This window comes from Hoplias malabaricus, chromosome 4 (genome assembly GCF_029633855.1).
Source record: "Hoplias malabaricus isolate fHopMal1 chromosome 4, fHopMal1.hap1, whole genome shotgun sequence".
NCBI classification, from domain to species: domain Eukaryota; kingdom Metazoa; phylum Chordata; class Actinopteri; order Characiformes; family Erythrinidae; genus Hoplias; species Hoplias malabaricus.
The window spans coordinates 59,701,054-59,728,406 of record NC_089803.1 but is presented as its reverse complement, the minus strand read 5'-3'; the positions used below and the strand labels follow the sequence as shown (position 1 = coordinate 59,728,406).

Sequence of the window (27,353 nt, the reverse complement as noted above, 5' to 3'; positions counted from 1 at the left end):
GTATACGGTAGGGTGACCAGACGTCCTCTTTTACCCGGACATGTCCTCTTTTTTAGACTTAAAAAAATGTCCGGGCGGAATTTCACAAACGTCCGGGATTTTGTTTTTCTAGAGCTTACATAGAACTTCGAGAAGCGTTTCGTTCACAAACTAGTCCCGCCCTCCCCTACTCCGATTGGTTCGCTTGAGTGAGAAGGGGGAGTGGTGAAGTAGCCTAAAATCTTCGGATTGGACGGTCTGACTGTAGAGCTACTGTTATTGGTCGATAACCTTCTCTGTAAACATTTAATTGGTCAGTCTGCCAGTCAGTAGTCCTTGTTTACATCAGGCAAAGCTCATGTACCCACCCTCATCTCGAGCAGCTATGCCGGAATGTAAATGTAAGTTCTCGCGAGAGCTCATGCCCCCCCACCCCCGAGACGTGTCCTCTTTTTCACCATCTCAGATCTGGTCACCCTAGGGTATACGGTATTAACGTAAGGAGTGAAGGTTTTTTTTTTGACTGTTTGCGCTGTGCAATTTACTTCAGCGCAGCCCGATACTGCACACCGACACATGTTGACGATGATAACTCGTTTCTGAGAGAGCATATTTGTGCAACAGGTGCTGGTAAAACATAAAAGTCCGAAAATAAGCGAAATAAAACTTCTACACTGTTTGGAAGCATAGCTAACCAGCTAACAGGCACTTGTGGTGTAGCACGCCACGGCAGATACATTTCCAACGAACTGAGGCTCAAAACACACACAATTAGATGTTAAAGCCTCATACCTGTGAGCTGAAAATCGACTGAAGGGTCTTCCGACTGTTTTTGTCGGTTTTTAATCCTCCTTCCTCTCTCTTTTAACCCAAACTCAGCGCTAAACAGAACACACAACTGCGGTGGGCTATAGGGCTTGTTTTTCTCCACCCGTTTTCAGACTCATATTTTCAGTCAGTGACCTCCCACAGCGCCCCCTCCCTGTGACTCTCTTGATTGTACATACATTTTCGGTTGTGTTCTTAAAAAGACAGAACAGATATTTGACACACCACATACACGTCATAATACCGCCCTCATTTTGAGATACTGTCTAAATTTATAAATACCGCGGCATACGTGTCATACCTTAATAAAGTGTCAGACAAAGCACTATCTGGAGGCCCCCTTGGATTTGTGATGCCACCCCCTCTAGCAAAAAAAGAAAATAAAATTGCCTATACAGCTACACTCGCATGATATGACACCAAGAAACCTCCTATTTGATGTTGCTTAAAGTAGGGCTTATGTAGATGTAGCCCTAAGAACATTGTACTTAACCCTAACCCTGCCTTTCAGTGATGTGCAACGCCACCTTCGCATTGACTCAGGCATGCACCTGGTCATAGTAGTTTGTGGTTATTTAACATTCTTCTTTTCACCTAAACCTCTTTCTATTCTTCAGGCCAAAACTATTTTCCTATTAAGCAACATTAAGGCTTTATAATTAAAGGGGATGAGTCTGATGGAATGGTAAGGGCTGCTTTTTAATGTGGCACACTATTGAACGGGAGGAGATCTATATTGTAATTTGCTTCGTCTCGATGTATGGATTCTCCCAGGATAAAAGTTCTGGAGGAGAGACTCGCTTCACTGCCGCTGCCTTTAGTGGTCATCAGCACCGATCCACACAGATGATAATGAACCTCTCCTGCGTTACTCCTGCTTTAGGTCCCGCCAGTGCTGCTAGAACGGAGTGAGTGAATGCTTCTCCTGACAAATGACCAAATGCTGCTGGCTCTTATGATGACCAGTAATTATAGTGTCAGTCAAGGTTGAGTAGACAGATCGCAGGCTTAACCCTCTATTTTCAGCGTTTCTGCTTGCGTAAGAGCTTACTGTGTTGCCTTGGCAACTCTCCTGCGCTTCTCTAAATTCACTCTGGTTTTTCTGACACATGCCTGCTGCTGCTCCATCCTGGCTCCATCCCAGACCATCGCCTCCCTTCTCCTTGGACTCCAGCTCCATGATGCCATTTTTCTTTTGGTCGTCAACAGTCATCAGAAATGCTGTAAATTTGAGGCCATGGGCATTGTCTTTTCAGGCCTCTTCCGTGAGGAATATTCTGTACACTCTGAACTCTTTGTTTCTACAAGGCTACACTCTGGGCTGGACGAGTTTGGAGGCAATGTGGGTTGAGGCGCTCTGCTTTGCCAGGCGTGGAGAAGTGCTCTCAGGCGTTAGGGCCCAGGAGTTCCAGCAGTGCAGAGAGGTAATGGAAGTTAATGGAGGCACAGGCTGAGCTCTGAGACCTGCTAGCCAAGTGCATGTCTCCTTCACGTCCCTCTGCTCTCGTGTAATTAATGGCCCTTATCCCTACATGGAGAAAAAAACCCTTCTGCCACAGTTCTGTCTAAGTGAAAAGGAGAAACAAATACTATGATGGTCTTTAGCAATTATTGACCGAAATATCAATCCCTCAGTGCTGAATGAGCTTTTCAGAGAGCATGTTGCACACCAGATTCCCATCCTTGGCACATATTGAATTTTTGTAGGCAGGGACTCGTTGTGCTGAAGAATTGATAGAAGAAACTAGCGACTAGAAAAAGGTCATAATGTGTGTACCATTGGTTTCTACACAGCAGACAGGGGTTTGATTCCCACCTGTAAACTACAAAAATTGCCAAAAATGGAGACACATGTTTTAAACTGGATAGCGATGATATGTAAAATTACTAGGGTTTGATGATGTCACTAATATAGTGTTGAATATAAACAATGTTCATGGTGTAGGCCCTTCTTTGAGGACACTAACTGACTGTGTGTACATCCAAATATGGCCTGAGATCATGTTGATTGGAGGTTTTGTACTGTGTTATGTACTCTGCTATGATTTTAACTTCATCCAGTAATGAAATACGTGAGTGGTGTGGTGCGGTGAGGAACCATTTCCATTTCCTGTCTGGATAAGCAGATCTTGCGATGTAAACAGCATCACATCTGTTAGAAGGTAGATACATTTTATTTATGCTGAAATGTGTATTAAACCAACTCTCACTCTTACCCTTCTTCTCTCTCTCTCTCTCTCTCTCTCTCTCTCACACATACGCAGAGACACACACACAGACAGAGCTGCTGTTTCATCATTTTGAGCCATGCCCTGCGCTGTAGCATTAATATTCCTCTATTAAAACTTCTGTGTCTCATTATACAAAACCACACTGAGATATAATAATAAAGTAGAAAAGTTTCCTCTCACCAGTTTGTGATGCAAACCACACCACATTCTTCTCTCTTCAAAAAGCATTTCAGGATGCAGTACTCTTTTAAGTTTATTGTGGTGATTACCTTTTAAATCTATATAAACTACTAATATAAATATAACTGTGTGGATCTTACGTTGATTTTATATTTTACATTTAAATATTCATTGTTAAAAGTTTCAGAAGTTTTCATATATACGTGTGTGTGTATAATGGATGATTTCTATAACTGGAAGCCGGTGAAGCTGGTTGAGGACAGGGTGATTTACACAGTGTGTACTAAGACTGTTAATGTGATCTAAGTATAGACATATATCCAGGATTGAACATTTCCCTTTCAAATTCTCTTTTGTGCAGTCACCCTCCACAGCCACAGATATAACTAACAAGACTCTACTTAGCAGCTAGGTATTATTTGACAGAAATGTATTTTCAAACACAGTATTTCAATCAATCAGTCTTTATTTATATAGCACCTTTCAAACTAATTAAATTGATATATTAAAGGTGCTTGACAGGCAATTGACAAAGATGAAATAACAATAATAGTAATAATTAAAATAAGAAGGTAAAATGATGAAATCATCACAGATAAGAATAGGGAATATTTATAAAACACTACATAAAAGCCAGACTTAACAAGTAGGTTTTTAATCTACCTTTAAAAATGTCAATATTCTGGGCTTCTCTTACGTCTACTGGAAGACAAGCAGCTTGGAGCGTAATGGCTAAAAGCAGCATCACCAGAGGTTTTGTTTTACCTTGTGGAAGAACTGAGGATCCTTCCTGGTTCATAAGCCAAGAGCCTTTCTGAGAGGTAGTCTGGTGCAAGGCCATGTAGTGACTTAATAAACTAATAAGAGAACTTTAAAATCAATACAAGAACTACCAGGTAACCAGTGTAAGGACTTTAAAATTGGCGCAATGTGTACTCTCCTTTTCGTCTCAGTCGGTCATTTGACCATGTATCGGTCCATCTATGTAGTTTTGAGACCTGCGACAGGTTTCTTTTGTTTTCAATTGAAATTATTAACGACCAAATTACTTTTTTCAGAGCTGTGGAAGATACATAAAAAACCCAAACACTGTATTGCATCAGCCTTCACTTTAAATGATCTGCCGTGACTAGTCCTAAGCACAGAGCACATCACTAGAGCTTCAGTAAAAGTTCTCAGCGCTGAACACACACAGGGGCTGTTGAGATTTTTGAGCAGCACGGGGGAGAGAGCTGCGGTACACAGCCTGACGCACAACGCCACTGACAGATGCCGTAAACGTCCCTAATGTAAACATTTTGAGAACTTGCCCATGAATATGGAGCTACGTCTGCATGATCAAACATGTGGCTTTAACTGCTCGCTGTTGTGGGGAGAGCGAAGGAGGGAGGAACCCTGCTGAGATCTGGAGCGATGTCTTCCTCTCTCCGCTCACCAGAGGGCCTTCCCCACATATGACTGCCTCCATCTTTCCTGTCCTGTGTGAGGAAGCAGCAGTAGTGTGGCAGTCAGCATGTGGCTTTTGCACAGATAAGGACACATTAGCCCAATTCATCTTTCTTGCTCAAGCCCCTCGTACGCTGTAGTCTCTAAATACTTCCTGTCTCCACCAGTGCTTCAACTGCAAAACTACAACTCTGAAGCCTGTGTGTTGATCTCTCAACCTGAGGTTAAACCTCTGTACATTTAGGAGATCCAAAATTTGAATCATGTTTTAAATCCTACTAACGGAAATCTGTTACTTCATTTGGGCGGCACGGTGGTGCAGCAGGTAGTGTCGCAGTAACACAGCTCCAGGGGCCTGGAGGTTGTGGGATCAATTCCCACTCCAGGTGACTGTCTGTGAGGAGTTGGTGTGTTCTCCCCATGTCCGCGTGGGTTTCCTCCGTGTGCTCCGGTTTCCTCCCACAGTCCAAAAACACAATTTTGTAGGTGGCTTGGCGACTCAAAATTGTCAGTGTGAGTGAATGTGTGTGTGTCTGTGTTTTCCCTGTGAAGGACTGGCGCCCCCTCCAGGGTGTATTCCCATCTTGCGCCCAATGATTCCAGGTAGGCTCTGGACCCACCGCAACCCTGAACTGGATAAATGCTTACAGATAATGAATGAATGTTACTTCATTTTTGAAGTGTAAGTTGTGTGATGAGATCTGTGATTGAAGCTCTTTCTTTAGCGTAAGCAGCAGACAATGGATATTTGCATCTGGGAGATAACAACAGCAAAGTGGAAAGCTCCAGTCCCCGTCCTCTGTAAAACAACTCCAGTAGGTGTTTGAACAAACAGTTATGAGAAAAGTTATCACACTATGACACTGTAATATACACTGTTTCATCATTTTCTGGTTGATGAAAATAACATTAGTGGATAACTAAATGAAATTAATACATTTCATTGAAGCCTAATTTGGCCTCTTACACGGCTGTAACAAAATTCATTGCTTCTTAAATGGGAAGAAAAACTCTCTTTAGGGTCTAATTTGAACAAGACATATGTGATTCATCACAATTAACTGCACAAAATAATGAGATTAATCACAATTCATTATTTTCTATATTTGACAGCTTTAATAGTTATATGATCTTTTCTCAGAGTAATATCCCAATACTGTTCATTTAAAAATGTGGATATTAAAATAGTTAAAATGACTAAATTACCCATCCTTAATCAGCGGGGCTTTTCAGAGCGTCGCGTGCACTGACTAAGAACCGTGGGCTCCCGCTGGAGATCTGAGTGGTCAGTGGTGTGCGACACACTAGTCGGTCTTTAATGAGTATCGGTTTTGTTCAGATTCCTCTTTTCGGAGAAGCGAGGCAAGCGCTGATTTTAATGCGGCTCTGATTAACGCTCCTGATTTGCTCTAACGACTTGTTAAGTGATTGCCTCGGCAGGTCCTCTGACATTTTGTGCTGTGTATTTTTCCACTCTTCTTTGCTCAAGTTCCCCATCGAGCAGAGCCACTCTCTCACACTCTGCCTGCCCTGCTTAGGGAGTCAGAGACACCACGAGCTTTAAGGCACGATTAGAAGAGGCTTGCCTCGGTACTGCTCGGCTCGCCGCGAGCTGCCAGGGCTTTTAACAATGCTTCAAAACCTGACAGTGTATTTTAGCCCACGTCAGCCCATCAGGGAGAATGACTCATTAAATAACCGCCACTAAGTCAAAAGAACATCCCGAAAGTAAGACCGTGGATTACACTTCCTCTCCAATCGTCTCTATCTTTATTCTGCGTCTTTGATGAGGCGCCTGCCGACAACCTATTGATGACCGTGATTAGCCCGTCTGAATGTGCATTATGGTTTGAAGTCTTTGCAATGACCCTGTGATAAATCTGCTTTCTGGAATTACGCATACATTTTCTTGTCTTTGAATGTAAAATGCAGTCGAGTGGAGAATGATTCAGAGAAATTGTCCTGTCACTAAGTCATTCGTTTCCTCTGAGTAATCGCAGAATATTGAATATTTTTGGATCTAGTTTAATTACTCAGCTATAAAAAGCCATAAATTGAAATTCCGCACAGATCCCTGCTTTGAGGAATCGCTCTTTGCTCAATTCCACCAGTGAAATGTGTCACGCTTGACCTAGCAGCGTTTTTTTCCTACCGTCAGAGTTAGACGTTTTCATTAGCGAGATTATCTAACTGTTTGTGAAGTGGAATGTTTGTTACTGTGCTAAATATCACATGTGTACAAGGGCTCCAAGTGCAGTTTAATTGTCTGACCATGCCCTTAATGTCTCATGAGCTTCCCATTACTGTAAGTCTAATGATTTCCCTCAAACTGCTGAGAACTGCAAATTAATTCCTTAATGGACTGATGTAGGCTCATATTTCACACTCTGGGAAACTTTCTCTTTTGCTCTCTGCCCATTAGCTCGGCTGTCCTCGGAGCTGCTCTGCTCGCGTAGCCAAGGCTGAACTAGGAGCGAGTAGAGTTATCCACAGGTGAAAGGGGATGGGGGGAATAAAACCCTAAGAAACAAACCAAGAAACAAAAAAGAAAACCCTTCCAGGAAAAGAAATCACCAGAGTGACTATATATATTTTTCCTTGCTCAGATTTAACACGTCATGTTTGGCTTGACGTTCACTGCTGGTGCATCTTCTGATGTGGGCTTTATCCTGTAGCCACTAGTTTGCATTAGTCCTTTTAGAATGTGTTGTAAAGAGAGCTGCTGGATTGATGTGATTTTCTGGATTTAAGCGAATGTCTGGACTAAACTAGCTGTGGAAACTTTAACTTTGGGATTTGAAGGCTTTTAAAGAACCAATTAAATGCAGGTGCCTTTCTCAATTAAGCATTACTAATCACACTTCTCGAAAGCCAAAGCCCTATTTAAGTGGCTTCTGTGTAAGCTGTGTGCACACATGCCAAATCACAAGCAATTATTAGAACATATGGGAATAAAACCTCAGTAAGAATAAATAACAGTACGAGCTGTAAGTCTAACCTCAGCAAACCTTCCCAAACAATCAACCTAATCGATTGTATGCTAAGTAGCTGTTGAATTTCACATTTTATAAATTTTTATGTAGACATGTTAATAACTCTGAAATAATATCCTATCCATCCATTATCTGTAACTGCTTATCCAGTTCAGGGGCGCGGTGGGTCCAGAGCCTACCTGGAATCATTGGGCGCAAGGCGTGAATACACCCTGGAGGGGGCGCCAGTCCTTCACAGGGCAACACACACACATTCACACTCACACCTATGGACACTTTTTGAGTCGCCAATCCACCTACCAACGTGTGCTTTTGGACTGTGGGAGGAAACCGGAGCACCTGGAGGAAACCCACGCGGACATGGGGAGAACACACCAAACTCCTCACAGACAGTCACCCGGAGCAGGAATCGAACCCACAACCTCCAGGTCCCTGGAGCTGTGTGACTGCGACACTACCTGCCACCAATAATATCGTAATGAATCCATAAAAAGATGTTTTTAAAAAGTGTGAAAATGTGGTTTTACTCTTAAATTAAATAAATTCTAAAATGATGCTTGAAGAAGAGCCCCAATGTTGAAAAGGTTGGGAATATTAAACATAATTCTGAACAGCCTGCCAACCACAAACACCCAGGAACGTAACGAGCTAAAAACGTATGAAAGTATGACAGAACCAGTAAAGTCAAACCGAAAACTGTGGGGGCAGACTTGTATGATTTGCAGTCTCCATGGGTCCCTGCTTGTACTTGAGTTTTTAAATGAGCCGTTAGAGAATCTACAGGGGCTGATTTCAGATTACACTCATAATGCATCTCAGTGAAAAGTTCATTTAATAAACAAATGCATTAATATTCCTATCTTAATAACGTTCTCTCCGTCATGTTTGTACGCAAGCCTTCCATATATTTAATGTACATTGTGAGTGGTCCTTGCCCTTATCTTCTGGCCCCTGGTACCCCTCTGAACCCCTGTTTGATCATTAAAAATAAAATAAAATAAAATAAAATGAGCCCCCGAATGCCTTGCTGTCTTCGCATGCATGTGCAGTTGTGAAGTGCCAGACCGCAAGTACACCATTGGGCACTAGGCTTATATGGCAATCAGCAGTCACATTTTATCTTCATGTCAGTTCCATGTATAGCAAAGATGAGTTATTTAACTTTTTGTTGCTGATGGAAGTGCATCAGGAGTTGTATAATGCTTCCATTCCATTAGTGCTCCGACATTCAACTCTTCAAAAGAGTAACTTGTGCCCAAAATTTTAATGAATTTGTTATATTCATGTAGATCTTTACATAAAAATAATTGTATATAAGGTCTTAGGTTGTAGCAGTGATTCACAGTCGTTTTTGGCAGTGCCCACTTTTATAGATAAGAATAGCTCCGAGACACCCCCCCCAACATATATTGTGTATGTTATAACCTTTCTGCTGGTCTCTTGGTGGAGGTTCTGGTTTCAGCTTGTTTTCAAACCTTAACATAAGCTAAACATGGTGATAGGGGTTTTGTATCTTGGAAACAACTTCATGTGTTGTATTGTTGTAATTTGTCATATCACTCATCCTTATTTGGCTCCAGTTAACTGGCCCTGGTCCTGTTCTCTTTTGTTAAGCATTGTTTTCTGGACTTTGTGTTGGCCTGGCTTGCGTCCCTCTCGGCACCGTTGAACAGTGGGAGTACCTGACTCTTGGAGAGCGGGAGCACTCCGTTCCTCCCTCGCCGCAGGCGTTTTATTCATTACCTCCAGATGATGATCTCCATAAATCACAGATGGATCCGTACCTTCCGTTTCACGCAATGCCACTCTTACATCGTAATTACGCTCCCAGCTCTCATTATTCTGCCGTGTTAGGACGACAAGTTTGCCAAGTCGACTCCCATATTAATTATCCGCGCTTTCAATTACACCTCTGCGGAATCTGCTCGCTACTCATTAGCCGGCGCTCAGCGCAAGCTCATGTGACTTTTCCAGATCGAAGGCTGCTGGTCATGTTTCTGTGATTGGGACCATGTGGGTGGGCTGGGGTGGAGGAGAGGGGCCCCTTTGGAGCACGTGGGATGGCGGTGTGAGGCCAAGTCCGAGTCTGCCTGGTTCCTCTCCTTCTCCTCCCCATGGTCTGGCAAACAGAGGGCATATGGCACGGCAGGGCCGTGTGGTGTGGGACGTCAGAACCAGTGCCAGGACCTCACAGCTGGCTGTGCCGGCCTGCCAGGGGGAGCTTGTCTGTTAGACCCCGCACACAGGAAGCGGCTGCAGGCCAACAGGAAGCAATGGTGGGAGTCAGTGAGGAGCCTGGCTCCAGATGGAGGGATCTGCCCGGGTCTGCAGAATGCTACAGTTTGCCCGTATGGACGACCTGTCTTCGTTCTGCTTCCTGCTCTTTTTTAATTTTGCATTTTTCTTGAATTAAAATAAATAAATAAATAAATAATAATAATAATAAAAAGTTGAAAACATCCAAGAAGGTGCTTCAGGTAAGACAAATTAAAGTTTTAGATAATTGGAAAAAAAAATCTGTTCTGTTCACTCAGAAGCTCTGCGTCTTTTAAGCTTTAACAGTTTGTTTGAGTAAGAAATGGACTTTAATTGATCTTTAACTTGTCTGAAAGTTTTTAATTCACTAATTGAATTACCCCAGGGCGGCACGGTGGCGCAGCAGGGAGTGTCACACACACACAGCTCCAGGGACCTGGAGGTTGTGGGTTCAAGTCCCGCTCCTGGTGACTATCTTTGAGAAGTTTGGTGTGTTCTCCCTGTGTCCACGTGGGTTTCCTCCGGGTGCTCTGGTTTCCTCCCACAGTCCAAAGACACACGTTGGATGATGAATTACCACAGAAACTCGCATTTTCAGTCTGTATTTACTTTCAGCTAGCTGTCTCCTATATTTGGAGTCAGTTCCACCTTAAGTAGTATGTTACAGCAAAAATATGTCAATATCACCCACTTTTCATGATGTTTACTTTTCTGAGGTCCTCTGTCCAAACGCCTCCAGATTTTCAGTTTCTTGTGGCTCAGCCAGCGATGCACAGAGAAAAGGCCTTGAGCCGTTTTAGACCAAGACCTTTAATATTTTCCCACATTTAATAAGCTAGGTCTGTGTACCAACACCTGACCTTTTTCCAGCCTGCAAACTGACCAGAGATCGAACATCGTATTTAAGAGCTGCCAGTATCTTGCCTGAACTAGACTGGTATAATTAATTTACACACACTGTGGCTCAGTTATTGGAAGCAACGTATAGAGAGATGGATACTGTTAATGTGAATATGGTCGTGTGTAAAATGGTGTATTGTTGTGTGGTGATAAGCTCATGTTTTTAATGTAAATACATTATTTTACTTATTTTTAATTTACACTGCAAACATTGTGATAATTGGATAATGTCACTTCACAACAATCCGCCATTGTTTTCACTCCAACAGTTCAGACAATTCTGGCTCTGATTCTTAAGTCTGAATGATGTTTAGATGCACTGACCAGTATCGACATATATCTGCCATTCAGCCATCAAAATTATAGCAGCCTTCTTGGTTTACTTGATTATATATAATTAAAAGACCTGGCCTTGATCCCATTTCATTAAATCACAATCACTATATAAATCAGATTTATATAAATCACAATTACATATTTCCCCTAACTCAGTCAGCCCTAATACTGGTCAGTCTAGTATATTCTAGTTGTTATTAACAGTTCTGGCTTGGTAACTTCACCTTGAATCCACTCTGATTTATTAATTCATACAGTCATTTATTATCTGTAACCGTTTATTTATTTTATTTCAAAAGTAATTCTACTCAAATGTAGAGGAATCAGTGGATTTCCTTTTTTTACAGAAGTACGTTTGTGATCCAGAGCAAGTGACCCTGACGGAAACATCAAAACTTTTGCCATAAGCAGTTTTTTTTATTATTATTATTATCTGCATTGCTGGTGGTTTATGTGCAAGTTTTGTACTTGTTTTGCTGAGGATGGCATGGTACTATGAGCTTGATGAGAGCAGAATGTAGGTCTGTGGTTAATAATTGTGGGGTGCGTAGCCTGAGCGCTTATTTGACAAGGGCTGTGTGTACATACCTCTCCAAGAAAGAGGCCACTGGCAACATGTTCTAATTAACACACAGTGGAAGAGTAGCTTTCCTTGGCGAATCCCCAGGGCCTGGCCAGGTGTCCCACTGGAGCCCCACGGCTCAAACGAGCTGTCCTCAAACCGCCAGCAGCCTTGCCTCCCCCAATTACGCCTCAGCAGACATACGGCTGTGCTGTGTCCAAAGTTTATGCACCTTCCATCGCTCATGCGGCTTGTACTGCAGTCTGTAGCTCGGTGCCAAGACCATGCTCCATTGTCTCTGTATAAGTACTGTGCAGCGGTACCTGTAGTGTTCTACAAGTCTAGGGTCAAAGAGCAGAGCTGTGCCCTACGGCGCTGATTGAATCAGAGCTGTGGCATGAACAAAACTCCTGGGGAAACCCTGTTGTTCAGTCATTCGCATACTGATTCACCATGGCGTCTGTATGGTGGTGCTGCAAGTCAAGTGTTAGCGCCCCCTTCCTTTGAGTATTGTGTTGGCTTGTAGTTCGTGCCTCAGATGGGACATGGACATAGATTCTGTTTGCAAAAATGAAATGTAGTGGATCTGTTTATTTTTGAAGGATTTATGGAATTAATGTTGAATACTCCACCCCATAGCACTGCACAAATAAGGCACACTGACTGTCTGTATGGAGTGGAAGCTGAAATGGTCCCTTGTTTGCATTCTAAGACACTGATACATTAATTGGAATTCCCAGAAGATTCTGCGAATACTGAGAACACTTGTAATTCCTAGTGAACAGTGCGGGTCACTTCATCAGCTGAATGTGTTAACAGTGGCTGCTGAGCCTTTGAAAATGGAACTTATGAGATTCTCTTAAAAAAAGAAAGAAAATAAAACCCTGGACAAGTGCTGCCGTGTCTGCACCAGTCTGCGACAACAAGCTTGAATAGTAATTGCTGCAGATCACTGCAATCAAGAAACCATGAAATTGAACGAGTAGCCATGTCATGCCATGTTTTGAACGTTTTCTTGGTGATTATGACGTCTCTTTGAACTATTACACCCATATCTGTGAACGAGAAGCCCACGTTAGCCTTGCTCAAAGAAAACAAGCTTTGTTAACGAGACTGAACACCGGGGCAGGTTCATGAGGACGGTGTCCAGATTGATTTATTGATTCATCGATTTGGTAAAGTAATATAATAATGAACATTACAGGGATCCTTTTTTTTGGTCACAGCCTTTTTGCTGTGCTTTTGTCCATGTTTATAGACATCAGTATCATCCTTGTCATAAACTGCGAGAAACCGTAAAAGCCTGTAAGTCTTTTGAGATTACTTTACCTTTATAGCTTACACAATACTACTCTCAGTAATTGTTACATCCATCAGCTCCAGGAAAATTGAACTCTTGGCAGAAAGTTATACGGTCTGTGGCTGACTTGAGCACAAATTTTCCATCCATTCTCAGTAGAAAATCCAGTTTGCCGTAGATCATTTCCCATCATAATGTAAACACAATGTAAGTGTAATGTAATGTGTTGGGGGCGGAGGCGGGTGGAGCGTGATCTGTGAGGTTACTCTCTTCTCTGTTGTGTCTCTGGGCCCTGTGCCCTTTATGTGTACCGACTGTGTCACCTTGCCTCCATACCGCTGATGCGTCTCCATGGGCAACCGCCTGCTCCCATCACGATGCGTTTGGACAGATGGCATGATGGTGACCTCACAGGAACGGGATGTTGGACACCAAAAGGGCATGTGTGTGTGTGTACATGTGTGTTGGCCTGGCTGGCCCCTGCTTGTGCCTTTTGTCATGTGGCGCATGAACCGTATTAGATTGTTTCATCCTTCGGGTTTGAAGCCTGACCCGCTCCCTTTGGTTTGCCTCTCCTGTCCAGTCTGAGAGCACTTCTTATCTGGCGTAATATGAGTAGTAGCAGCGATGGAAGACTGTGTGCTGACCATCTAAACTAGTGAAGGTAGCGTTTGCTACATGTGTTGCAGTTCCTCGTCTTACCACAGGAGGTGCTGTTGATTTATGGTGGAAGCCTAGGTCCTTTCTGTGTGCCCTTGTTTTGTGATGAGTAAGAGAGCTGCTAAGGGACATTGGACTGTTAGAGCATTCTCCCGACTGAAGAGATTAACAATGCCTTACTGCAGCCCTAACACACACACACACACACACCCACACGCGCACACAAGCAAATATACCCCAGCTTGCCCTCTCACCACTGGCATGAATCTAGAGCTGAAGGCAGTAACAAAGAGCCTGCATGTCTTTGGAAAGTGAGTCAGGCGCATCTCCTGGAGGATGACCTTTTCTCTAAGGACCGTAGAACTGTCGGCCTTTCTTGTTGCAGAGGCGGGCAAAGCTCCAGCTCCGCTCAGCAAAGTCAGAGGAGCCTCACACTGGATTCTTGGTAGAGGACAAAGGCCAGGTGTCTTTCACCCTGCTTTAGTGTTGTGTGTAGGGCAGCGTTCCTGGCTTCTGGAGTACTCCTGCCCTGATAATGCTGTAGATATTATTTAATGAAGCAGGAAGTTAACTATTCAGTTAGTGGTCAGTGATGTTGATTATTGGGGAAAAATATTAAATACAGTGTCCACAAGCGCTCTATAATACAGTGTCAATCCCAAATCACTCCAGTAGTAGTGTTTCTCTGCCCTGGTCTTGGACTTGCAACATAACCCTCACAGTAAAGTTCAAGTTCAAGTTCAAGAAGTTTATTGTCATTTCAGCAGTATATAGTGTTTACAGTACACAGTGAAACGAAATAGCGTTCCTCCAGGACCAAGGTGCTACATAAGACAATACACAACATTAAAGTGCGACTAGTGTAAAGCTAGTGCAACATGAAACAGTGCACACGCATTAAAGTGCAAAGGACATAGAACACAAAACAATACACAACATTAAAGTGCAACTAGTACAATCTAGTGCAACATAAACCAGTGCATACACATTAAAGTGCAGAAGATATGGCTAAGAAAAATACAAAACAATGTCCCTACAGTACAATACAATACAATGTAATACAAGACAAGGCAAAAATCATAAGTACGGAGGGGATGAGGGAGAGAGACACTGCAATTTAAAGTGTATTTGTGCTGTAAACGGTAACTGGATGTAAACATGATGTAAACCGGATATGTGAAAACATTTACAGTCCAACAGACCAGTGTTTGTGTGAAGTGTGTGTGTGTGTGTGTGTGTGTGTGTGTGTGCTTCTTTCAGTCCAGTCTTAGTCTCTAGGTGTTCAGGAGTCTGATAGCATGTGGGAAGAAGCTGTTACGGAGTCTGGATGTGAGGGCTCGAATGCTTTGATACCTTTTTCCAGACGGCAGTAGGTTGAAGAGTGTGTGTGAAGGGTGTGTGTGATCTCCCACAATGCTGAGTGCTTTGCGAGTGCAGCGAGTGGTGTAGATGTCTGTAATGGAGGGAAGAGACACACCGATAATCTTCTCAGCTGTCCTCACGATCCGCTGGAGGGACTTGCGATCTGCCACAGTGCAGTTCCCAAACCAGACAGAGATGCAGCTGGTCATGATGCTCTCGATGACTCCTCTGTAGAAAGTGGTGAGAATTGGAGGGGGGAGATGAACCTTCTTCAGCCTTCGCAGGAAGTAGAGGCGTTGCTGGGCTTTCTTTTTGATGTTACTGGTGTTAGTGGACCAAGTGAGATCATCCGCTAGGTGAACACCAAGGAATTTGGTATTCCTGACAATCTCCACAGCAGAGTTGTCGATGTTCAGCGGCGAGTGCTCACCCCTTGTTTTTCTGAAGTCTACAACCATCTCTTTGGTTTTGTCCACGTTCAGAGACAGGTTGTTCACTTCACACCAGTCAGTTAGCCGCTGCACCTCCTCTCTGTATGCTGACTCGTCGTTCTTACTGATGAGACCCACCACAGTCGTGTCATCAGCGAACTTGATGATATGATTTGAGCTGTGCATCGCTGCACAGTCATGGGTCAGCAATGTGAACAGCAGTGGACTGAGCACGCAGCCCTGGGGGGCTCCAGTGTTCAGTGTGATGGTGCTGGAGGTGTTCCTACCGATCCGGACTGACTGAGGTCTCCCAGTCAGGAAGTCCAGGATCCAGTTGCAGAGAGAAGTGTTGAGGCCCAGTATATTCAGCTTCCCGATCAGATGCTGAGGAATGATGGTGTTGAATGCTGAGCTGAAGTCTATGAACAGCATTCGGGCATATGTGTCTTTCTTGTCCAAGTGGGTGAGTGCCAGGTGCAGCGTGGTGGATATGGCATCGTCCGTTGAACGGTTAGGACGATATGCGAACTGTAGAGGGTCCAGTGTGGGGGGAAGTAGGGTTTTGATGTGCCTCATGACGAGCCTCTCGAAGCACTTTGTGATGACCGGTGTGAGTGCAACGGGACGATAGTCATTGAGGCAGGACACAGAAGAATTCTTAGGCACCGGGATGATGGTGGTGTTCTTGAAGCATGTTGGAACAACGGCGCTGCTAAGAGAGATATTGAAGATATCAGTGAAGACATCAGCAAGCTGGGCTGCACATTCTCTGAGCACTCTGCCAGGAATGTTGTCTGGTCCAGCAGCTTTCCGCGGGTCAACTCTGCATAGAGTTTTCCTCACGTCGGCTACAGTAAAAGACAGCACCTGGTCGCTGGGAGAAGGGGTGGACTTTCTCGCCGTTACATTGTTCTGTGCCTCAAACCGTGCGTAGAAATGGTTCAGCACGTCTGGTAGGGAAGCATCTCCGTCACAAACAGGTGGTGTAGTCTTGTAGCTGGTGATGCTTTGGATGCCCTGCCACATGCGCCGAGTGTCTCTACTGCTCTGGAAGTGGCTGTGGATGATCTGGCCGTGTGCACGCTTTGCCTCTCTGATAGCTCTGGAGAGTTTGGCCCTCGCTGTTCTCAGGGCCGCCTTATCGCCTGATTTGAAAGCAACGTCTCTAGCCTTCAGCAGCACACGCACCTCTGCATTCATCCACGGCTTCTGGTTGGAGCGGATGGTGATGGTCTTGGAGATGGTCACATCATCGATGCACTTCTCTATGTAGCTGGTCACTGATGATGCGTACTCCTCCAGGTTGATTTTGTCGCTGTAAGTTGCAGCCTCTCTGAACATGTCCCAGTCAGTGCACTCGAAACAGTCCTGCAGAGTAGAGATTGCTTCTGATGGCCAGATTTTCACCTCTTTCAGGATAGGTTTCGATCGCCTGATGATGGGTCTGTATGCAGGAATTAGCATAACAGACATGTGATCTGAGTGTCCGAGGTGGGGGCAGGGCTCTGCTCTGTACGCGTCTGGAAAGTTTGTGTAAACAAGATCCAGCGTGTTCGCTCCTCTCGTAGCAAAGTTCACATACTGGTGGAATTTAGGGAACACTTTCTTGAGATTTGCATGATTAAAATCTCCAGCAACAATAAACAGACCATCCGGGTGTGTGTTTTGGAAGTCGCTTATGGCTTCGTATAATTCCCACAGCGCTTGTTTTGTATTTGAATCGGGAGGGATATAGGTTGCGATTAAGTAAATAACGGAGAATTCTCGAGGTAAATAAAAAGGTCTACATCTCACAGCCACAAACTCCACTAACGGTGAACAATAAGCAGAGACTAGCACAGAATTCTTACACCATTCAGTGTTAATATAGACACATAAACCACCACCGCGAGTCTTACCGCATAGCGCTGGGTCTCTGTCGGCTCGAAATGCGGCTAGCCCATCTAGCTGAATGGCGGCGTCGGGAATACTGTCGCTGAGCCATGTCTCCGTAAAAACAAAAACACAGCAGTCTCTGTATTCTCGCCGTGTAGTTCGCTGAAGTTTGATATAGTCCAGTTTATTATCCAGCGAGCAGACATTGGAGAGAAAGAGAGAAGGGATAGCTTGCCGGCTCGGGTTAGCTCTTAGCCTAGCACGGATCCCCCCTCGCTTGCCGCGCTTCTGTCTCCTCTCACACCGCTTGCGTCGTCTCCTTCCCCGGCCGCCGGCATCAGGAAACGTCGAGGCTTCAGGGCTAGGCCTCCGAAGCAAGCGGAGGTTCCGCAGCGTCTCCTGGAGGTCATCGCTGATACTGTAAATTTCCTGTTTGCGATATTGAAGCAGTGTCTGGCGGTGATATATACGTACTGCAGGTGTTCCTGCGTCCATATATTATAAATAAAATGAAAAAAAAAACGTTTTTTAAACAAACAAAAAACCCGCTTGGTTCCGGAGCGGCCGCTGCACACGTGTTGACGCGCGCGCCGCCAGCTCAGAAGCTCTTCCTGAGCTTCTGTTCTGTCCACGCAGGACACCCCTCTCTTTGGCCACCGCCGTGGGCCAACATTTCCAAACAGAATGGACCAGGCCCTTATCTCTTTGAATGGGGAAAGAACTGAATGTTATATATAAATCGTCCAGGTTTACAGTAACCTGACCCAAACGTCTGCAGTACGAGGACTTTTTTTTTTTTTTTCCTTTTCCGAAGCACACTTAAAAAAAGATATAACACTGGTTCTTAATCCAAGCCTTGGACTAGCCTCACTTTACATATTTTAATGTTTTCCCTGTTCTAAAACCTGACTCAGCTCATCGGGGACATTGCAAGCCCCTCATGAGTAAAGCTGCTTCTGTCAGAGACGGAGAAAGTTGCTGAAGACATTATGGACTGATTGATGCATTAACACTAAACACTTCCATAAATGAACAGTTGAGGAGTAAGGGTCATTATATCATCAAGGGGCTTATTGGTTCTTGCTGAGGAACGTGATTTGGAATTTTGACTCATGGTGAGAGTGAACTGAGGTGTGTAGTTGGTTTATTTAACAGTGTAATATGAGTCTGCATTTAGTTAGTTATTGAAATACCACAGGTCAGGGGAAGGACCGGTTATTGGAGCCCTGCATATTCAGATTTTTTTCCTTGCTCTGACACTTCTGAATTGACTAATGAGCTAACCGCTCCTGAGGGGAAATATGGCAGGACCACGACTGGGAAGCACTGGTGTGGAGTCTGGGACGAGTGGGTCCTGGGACTGCTAGCGTTGTGAAGGTTTGTGCTATATGCCTTCCAGCCCTCTGTCAGAGCCTCAAGGTTCCGCTGGCGTTGCCAAGGAGACAGCAGAGAGCTGGCAGCCGCTTCCATAATAAGTGTGTGTCTGTGTGTGTGTGTGTGTGTGTGTGTATAAGAGAGAGAGAGAGAGAGAGAGAGAGAGACAATCTGTCTCTGTGTGGGAGAAGTTCTTAGATCTCCTCTCCGCCTCTGCTTTACCTGAGTAACCTGTCAGCTGCTTCGGGCTGCAGTTTGACTCGTCTCCAGCAGATCGGAAGTGAGCAGGAGGCACAGCTCTGCTAATTGCGTAAATCGCCCTCCGCTGTTCTTAATGCCTCTGATAGTCAGCTGTGTGAAAGCTGTTGCACACACCTATTTTTTCCCCCTGTTTTTCTGACCTGACTGTTATTTGGCTTCATGGTTAAAAATAAAGCAACGTAAGCTGTGTTGACAAATCATTAACAGTTGAGGTGTTTGTCGTTTTACTGCGTGAAGTGACGACAGCATCCAATTTACAATTTACCGGTGGTTTTTGATCTGTTTTTATTTTTTTTTTTAATTAATTGAAAAAATGTATGCGTTTTCCCTCTTCTAATAAAATCCCACTGCAGATGAGAAATTAAATGTTAGGATTTCTCAGTATCAGTTCTTGTTTTGCCCCTCTTTACCCCACTGTTTGTAGGTACTCAGCAGTCCTGGCTGGGAGCAGCCCTCGGGCCTTGCCGTCTAGGGACAAATCATCTGGTCATAACGATTTGGCCCTTGTCAAAGTCACTCAAGTCTTCACACCCGTTTTTCCCCTAGCCAGTATATCGCCTGTTGGATTACAGTCTAATATCCCAGACCCTGACATGGTCTGTTATTACGAATTTAAATTTCATGCTTCATCTGTCAAAGGTTTTTACTTGTTTTGTTTCTATATTTGACGTATAGTTTGCGTATTGAGCTTTAGCTCGTGCTTTACACCAAGGAATTAGTTTATTCTTTCAAACTTGATATTTTACATCTGATATTCTTTATTATTAAATGCTGTACATCCTTTTTGCCCAATAGAAGACCTACAGAGATCACTGGATGAAGGCCGTCTAGCTCAGTTTGTCTGTATATTGACTTAGCACTGACATGGCAACAATTCAATTACATTTATGGTCCTGATTAATTATTCGGAAGTGAATACTCCCCTTCAGCTGCTGTGGTGTCTTTTAATTCTGATGTCATCATGTGTAAGTAAAAGAGACAGAAGTATACGCCATAGAAATGAGTTAGTGTCAGCCATTTTGTCAATTAATTAAATTGATTTAAAAAATTTTAATTTTATTTATTTATTTATTTATTTATTTATTTATTTAATCTGTGAACTAAAAACAGGTCCCCAACTGTGGTTCCATTTATTTAACTTTATTTAAATGGAGGGGTTAGCTCCAGCTTTAAACTCCATAAAAAAAATGTAAAAAAAATTAAATCAAATAAATAAAACCAACTTAAACCCCAAAAAAAAAAAAAAAACACCACATATTTCCAAAATAGACAGGTGTTAATATATAATAAAAATGGGCCATTTATGGTTTATTCGTTATGAAATTTGAATATAGTTTACACTACGCTTACACTGAACCATTACTGGTGTTTGATCCTACACCCAGATCAAACCTGCTCTGTTGTGGTCCTGAGAGGGTCATGACCAATGAGGAGCAGGGTGTAGAGCTACAAAGGTGACAGTGTATTTTCAGGGTGCAGATTACGAGCGTAAGAGATGGACACTAGTCCCCTTCCCATATTCTTTACATAGTGTTCTTTCAGGTTTAGGACGATGTCACTTTGCTGTAAAGCTAATCTAGTCTCTTATTCTCTCTTTCCTTTCCTCCTTCTCTCTCATTCTTTTCCTCTTCCGTCTCCTTTGTTTCTGCTCCTTTCGCAGAGGAAGAGGTGGAAAATTTCGATGTTTCCAGCTTGCAGGAGGAGGTGCTGCGGAACATCGAGGCTGACAGTTTCTGGTGCATGAGCAAGCTGCTGGACGGCATTCAGGTAAATTGATTCCCTCTTCGCCCCGCGCGGGGCCCTACTTAAATTCATACTGTGTGTGTGAATGCACGTGCGGAGGAGCCCACTGCTGCGAGACAGAAGTGTGTGTGTGTGTGAGTTTCTGAAACAGTTTAAGCGTGTGTGTGTGTGTATTCAACCTCCTTACAGTAACACCTCAGTGAGAGTCCCAGACGTGAAGCTGCTCTGTCACGTCTTCGCTGGTCGCTCTTTCTTTCTCTTTTTTTCCCTTTATCCACGCTTTGTCTGTCAACCACCTTCCTTTCTTTCATCCTTGCTCTCTTACTTCATTCTCTACCTCACTCCCTCTCTCTCCGCACCCTCCCCCACTCTTCCCCTCTCTGCACGCGCTCTCTCCAGGAATAAAACCGATGATGAATATTCTCACTCTCTCACTGCAGGCAGGAGCAGCCTCTTTACCCGAAAGGCCTGGCGTGGCATGAATTGCCATGGGAACGTGGCGCACCCCTCCCAACTTTGTCTCCTCTCCCTCTGTGTCTAATTGATTTAAAGCCGTGGAAACATCAATGCTGTTTAGGTTGGCATGATGTAGCGAGTAAAGCCCCAGATGTACTCCAGTGTATGTTTATGAGTATCTGAGCATGTAGGTGGCTAGCTGCTGGGGGCTAGTTGTTGGCCCATCCTCATATTTTCAGTGAAAAGTCCCATGTGGCCCACTTTGAGGGTTTTTGTCTGGTTGTTTTTCCCCCTCGTTGATGAAAGACTGTGTAATTACGCCTGGTTGTTTGAAGTGTTGGAGGAGAGACATGAACTCTTCTATTCTCTCTCTCTCTCTCTCTCACACACACACTCACTCTTCTTCCACTCGCCCTCCTCCTCTCTCACACACACAGAGAGAGAGTGAGAGAGAGAGAGTCCAGATGACAGTCCCCCCACACTTGGAGGTCATTGGTATTCTATGAATCACCTCTCTTCTCTGCCAGTAGATTAAAATGCACTCGGAGCCCCAGAACCTTTTGTGCTGTTTTGTCTCTAATTACTGCAGTAATTTGTGTGTACAAAGCGGATTCTCATAGGCGCTAATGATTTTCTCCACTCATTGTTTTCCTCACACCTTCACACACTCACTGCTAATAGCACGAAGCATTTGCTCGCAAGTTGTTAGAGTGTCGCCCGCTCTGTGTGCGTATGTGTCTCGACACCTGCATTCACGAGTGTTATGGTGTTTTTCTCTGCGTCTTCTTGGGCACAATTTTGAGTACTTTCTGGGGAGATTTTTTAATAAGTTGTCTCGTTTTTCTTCGTTGTTTGACAGGATGTCGCAATCTGAGCTTTTCATCTGTCCGAGAATATTCAGTACAGGGACAGTTTTGATTGCTACATGCAACCTACATAAGCCCTTCATGACATGTGACATGTACGTACGTTAATGTATGGGATAAATGCTTATTCCAAAAGGCGTCCACACTCTTAAAGGCCGCTTTTGTCATCCTTGATATCAAGATGATATAATTATGTCAAGCGGCATGTATTTTTGTTTAGAGTTAGTTTCATTCATTCATTCATTCATTCATTATCTGTAAGCGCTTATCCAGTTCAGGGTCGCAGTGGGTCCAGAGCCTACATGGAATCATTGGGTGCAAGGCAGGAATACACCCTAGAGGGGGCGCCAGTCCTTCACAGGGCTAGAGTTAGTTTCACCTTAAGTAATTTGTAACAGCAAAAATAAGTCAATATTACCCATCTAAAAAGCAGAAATTGCGCAATATCCTCGCATATTGTCTTGCTTTTCTAAGTTCGAAAGCTTCTTCACCGCCCAAACACCTCCGGATGTTGTTTATTGTTGATAGCTCAGCCAGCAGCGCACAGAGAAAAAGCCCGAGCCATTTTGGGTGAAGACCCTTGGTTTGTTTCTCTATTTAAGGAACTAGGGCTGTGTACAAACACCAGAGCTTTTTTTCTGGGTGAAATGACTGTGTTTGTTTCTTCTTGTGTATCCAGGATGTTTTGTTTTGTTTAGTTTTTTCCCCTCCCCCTGCATGTGTCAGTCATGGGACTTGCCCAGAGCTGGACTGATCCATTAGATATGGCAGAAGCGAATCCATCTGTATTCTCACCCCTTAGGTGAGAAGATGAGAAATGTGTGTTAAGCTAGGCAGCTCACTACAGCAGCATTATCTGAGATGTCTGTCCCTGAGGCCAGGGCACCAGACTAAAGAGGCATGTGTATGTGTGGCAGTGTTGCAGCATCACTCCATTTTGAGTGTGGAACATTTTGGACTTTGCACCTGAACCTAGTTTTTCAACTAAGACATGTTCAGTGAAGGTTTCCTTACCCTCCTCCAAAAGTTACATAGTACGGCTTCTGCAGTGCTGATCCTGGAGTAGCGATGGCAGAGGCTTTATTCTCTCTATTCCAGGTCAGTGAAACATCGCAATGATTTCGAAGCTGTAATTTATAACAAAAATATTTCATAGTGTTCATTTAAGTGTAAACAAAACTTAATGATTTGTATTTTCATCCATTATGTTATCCTTGTAGCTCTGATGCAACGCTTCAGGCACCAAACATTTTCTTCGCTAACCTGGGATAAGGGGGAAAATTGTGAGAGATAGATTTTTGTCAGAATCATTGCTTTAAATCTTTATCAGTATGATAGACTGATGCAGCGACTCCAGCACTAAGCCCTAACCCCTCCATCTCCTTGTTAAAGTTGTTTCCTCAAAGACAGACATAAACTCCAGCGTTTACAGGTTTTAACCCAGCTCTCCGGAGTGCGGCCCTGGAGTTGTAAGTGAGAGAGAAATCAGACAGCAGCTCCTGGGCTCCAGCCCGGCAGACGGGTGTGGGAGGGATCCAGCTGTTGGAGAGAGTGTTGACTGACAGCCGCATACTTGCTCTGGAGCTGCTGAAGCAGAGAACACTAGGCTTCCTAAACAACAGCACGTCAGAGACCTTGAGTCTGATTAACGCAGGAGATCAGAACAGGCACAAGAGCAGAGGCCCATCAGGAACTCTTCTGACTCCTGTCTAGAGCTGAGAGAGATAGGGAGAGAATGAGAGAGAGACGGAGATACCCTGAACATACAGCCTGATGCTCTATGGGAATAGAAGGGGAGGAGGTGCGCGTGTGTGTGTGTGTGTGTGTGTGTGTGTATATATATATATATATAATGTTGATAATTTCTAAAATTTAGAAGAATTAAAAACATTCAAGCATCTGATTCCATCACTTAATGTGACCCATTTTGTCTGCTCTGTGAATTTTACGTCACGTGAAATCAATCTGAATGGTATCTATCTTCACGGTTTGATTTACAAATGTTTAATTCTCCTTCACATAAACAGCAGGAATTAACACAGCTGTAAATAGTGCAAATGCATTTTTTAAGCCACTTAACTACAGTTAATTAATTAAGTAATTCATTTATTAATTGTCTGTAACTGCTCATCCAGTTCAGGGATTCACTGGGCGCAAGGCAAGAACTCAGCCTGGAGGGGGGGCCAGTCCTTCACAGGGCGACACACACTCACACCTTCTTAAATACAGTTACTAAGCTTAATTGTCTCATTTTCCCAGTTTAAAGAGGAGTTATAAAGTTGTAAAATTGATAGTTTTGTTTTGGCTGTGTATGGATGGAGGTTCAAAATAGCATCAGTTTGTTTTGTAACACTTAAACAGATGTATGCTTCCATTAATGACTAAAAAATGCATCGAATTATCTAAATGAACTCTTGGTCTTGTACTGGTTCTTTTCAGGATTCCTAGTACCTTGCTATCCAGTGGCCCTGCCTATGTTTGCACCAGTTGTTATGGGACTCATGGATGCGTGATTTCAGAGCAGGTTTCTGTTTTAACTAGGACAGTGCCAGAACCATGGATAATTGTGTCAACTCAGGAAAGAGGTGACATGGTTTATACACAGTTTACTGTGTATAAACAGTTCACAGTAGACTGACAGAGTTGCATCGACTACAGCCCCAGAAAACAGACGCAGCATGTGCATGTCCTTTTTTTCCATGCAATCTTCTTTCCTGTTTTCAAATGAGAAAGCATATAATGGGTCCACTGTGCCGTTACTGTGCTCTTTCTTGAGCTTCTTTAGCTTGATGCGTTTAGACGTCTTCACGATTCATGCTATTCCAATTCAAAATGAGGTGTTTGAATGGGGAAAAAGGGCTAAGTGAGCATTGTTTTTGGACTGTTGGTGTTAATACCCTTTTTCTAAGCTTTTGTTGGAATGTATTTTATGTTTAGTCTTATATATTGAATTATTGTTAGTCGTTATTAGATGTGAACTGGAAAATGAACTGCTTATGATTTTTAGTGCAGAAATCCCAGTAAAATTTTACTAAAAGTGCTTGGAGGCTTTAGCAAAACATCTCGTATGTTCTGACCTTGCCATCCTCCTCCTCCTCCTCCTCCTCTCCTCAGACCATCTCAGAATCCATATCTCAGCCTACATCACTGATACATGACGCAATACTTTCCATCAGTTTGCTTAAAGTAATGAAACAGTCCAGCATTGCACAGTCTAGCAGACTCTGGAATTCTGAGACTAAATCACTGAGGCTGTTGTGTGGGGGATAGTGTGGTCTTAATTACAGAGCGTGCAGCTCATAATCATCAGCTTTTTGTTGTGTTAAAGGCAATCACAGAAACCACTTTAATTACATGTGCACCATATTTCAGACATAAACAGAGTAATTCGAGTAAAGCCAAAGAGAGCCAGTGTAATTATGGCTCAAAGAAGTGATAACATCTTGCTTTAGTTTTTTCTGCTGAACTTATCAAGCACATTTTCTTTATAAGTAAAGGACACAACTTTTTTTTTTAAGTTTCTACCTTGCTTGACCTAACACAGTCTGTGTTAAGCTGTGTAAATGCCACTGCGTTAAAACCTTAACCTGCTTGAATTACTTTGGATTTGAGCTGATGTGAATGAAAATATTTTATAATCCTGGCTTTGTTTAAAAGAGATTCCACGTTGGATTCATTTCATTACAACAACTTTTCCTGAAGTAATTAGATAACGCTTTGCTCCCCTGGTTTTATAGGCCATTTATAGGCCACACCCCCTTGCATTTTAAGGCATAAAATGCTAAGTTTAAGCATCCTCTAATTCCTTGTTGAACTGCTTGTTTTGTGTACGGCTGTTTGTTGTGGCTGCTGCCTCAGTGGCCAGTTAATTATTGAGTGATGTTAAACACATCGTGTGACAGGTGATGCTCAGTTGGTGACAGCTGGGCTCAAGGGAGGATGCTGCTCGTAATTACAGCACCTTGCCCTTCTGCCCACTTTCGCTTCTGGTTACCACTTAGACTCTTGCTGCTGTGTGAAACACAGATAATTGATCACTTTTCCATCACCTCAGAGGTAACAAGGTTGATTATTAAAGCTGTTTTTTGGGGAATAGTGTAAATCTCACTTCAAATGGAGTTTATAAGCTGAACAAGTGCCACATTTACCTCTTTGCTGGTACAGAGTAGCTAGTGTAAATGTGAAAAATTGCTTAACAGACCTTTGTGTATAAATCATAATAATTTTTTAAGGTTATTCCTTAACAACGCCTCACAGTTTGCTTTACACCCTGCAGTGAAAAGTCTGCTGAAAATCCTTGCTGTTTTGTGTAATGGTCCATTGTGTGTTTTCCTAAGAGGACTATTCAGATATAAATGTTATTGGAGTAGTGGAGTGGTGTAGTGGAGTAGTGTCGATTAGAAACCTCTGTTTTGCTAATTGTAAAAATACAGCTCTGACTAAATCAAAGGCTTAACTTTAGAAAGATGTAACTGATGAAGTTCATATCTGAGGTCAGCTTTGATAGGTGTTTAAAATGTGAATTACAGTAATTTGCACTAATTAAATACCTTTTGCGTATGGTGCACTTTGAGAAGAGTAAATGCTGAACATTTTGGCAATGGAACCAATTTCTCTACAGCTGCAAAAGGCAGACTACAGAGCTGACAGTCGCTGTTGACATTAAGGCAAGTGGCCATGTCTTGTAAGCGGAATCTTAGATAAATAATGGGCTCAGGGGAGAAGCAAAGCACAAAAATAATAAATAAATAAATAAATAAATAAATAATAAAAAAACACTCAAACTGTCATTTCTCCAAGGCGGATATGATTTCTTCCTTCAAAACTGATAGCACTGTTGCCTCATTTGGTTCATTTATTTCATTTAGCTGCAAAATCTCATACAAGTGCTTATTTTCTCTTCAAATTGCCCTGTTGTCGATTGTGTCTAGGTTCTTTATTGTTTCTCCCTGGAGCTGCATAGGGGATGTGCCCGACACGCTGTACTGCACCACGGCTGCGAGTACCTTCTTTACTCATTTAGAAATGGAGCCGAACTGCAGTGTAGGTACCCGTAGGTATAGTGAGGTGTAGCCAGGCATTGTTTAAAGACTGAGACTCGGCTGTATTCCAGTTTACAGGAAGCTGTTCAAAGCTAACTGTCAGATATGATGACGTTTCTCTTATTAGCGTGTGTGCATTTGACTCTGTAGAATGTTAGTTATGGCACAGTTGCTGTTCTATATCTGTTGTACATAGCAAACGAGTGCTGACAGAAGGGCATTGTGCAGGTACAATATCTGTTTATTAAGAACCAAACAAGGAGATGATTTTA

General features: G+C 43.3%; 1 protein-coding gene across 3 annotated transcripts in view; it reads left to right on the top strand.

Moving 5' to 3' along the window:
- The window catches only part of tbc1d22a (TBC1 domain family, member 22a), a 163,355-nt gene that overhangs the window by 56,804 nt on the left and 79,198 nt on the right, over nt 1-27,353 (top strand). For all 3 annotated transcript variants that reach the window (XM_066669788.1, XM_066669789.1, XM_066669786.1), the window contains one exon: nt 20,635-20,741. In XM_066669788.1, the coding sequence (XP_066525885.1) occupies nt 20,635-20,741 (107 nt within the window). The remainder of the gene's footprint in view (nt 1-20,634; nt 20,742-27,353) is intronic.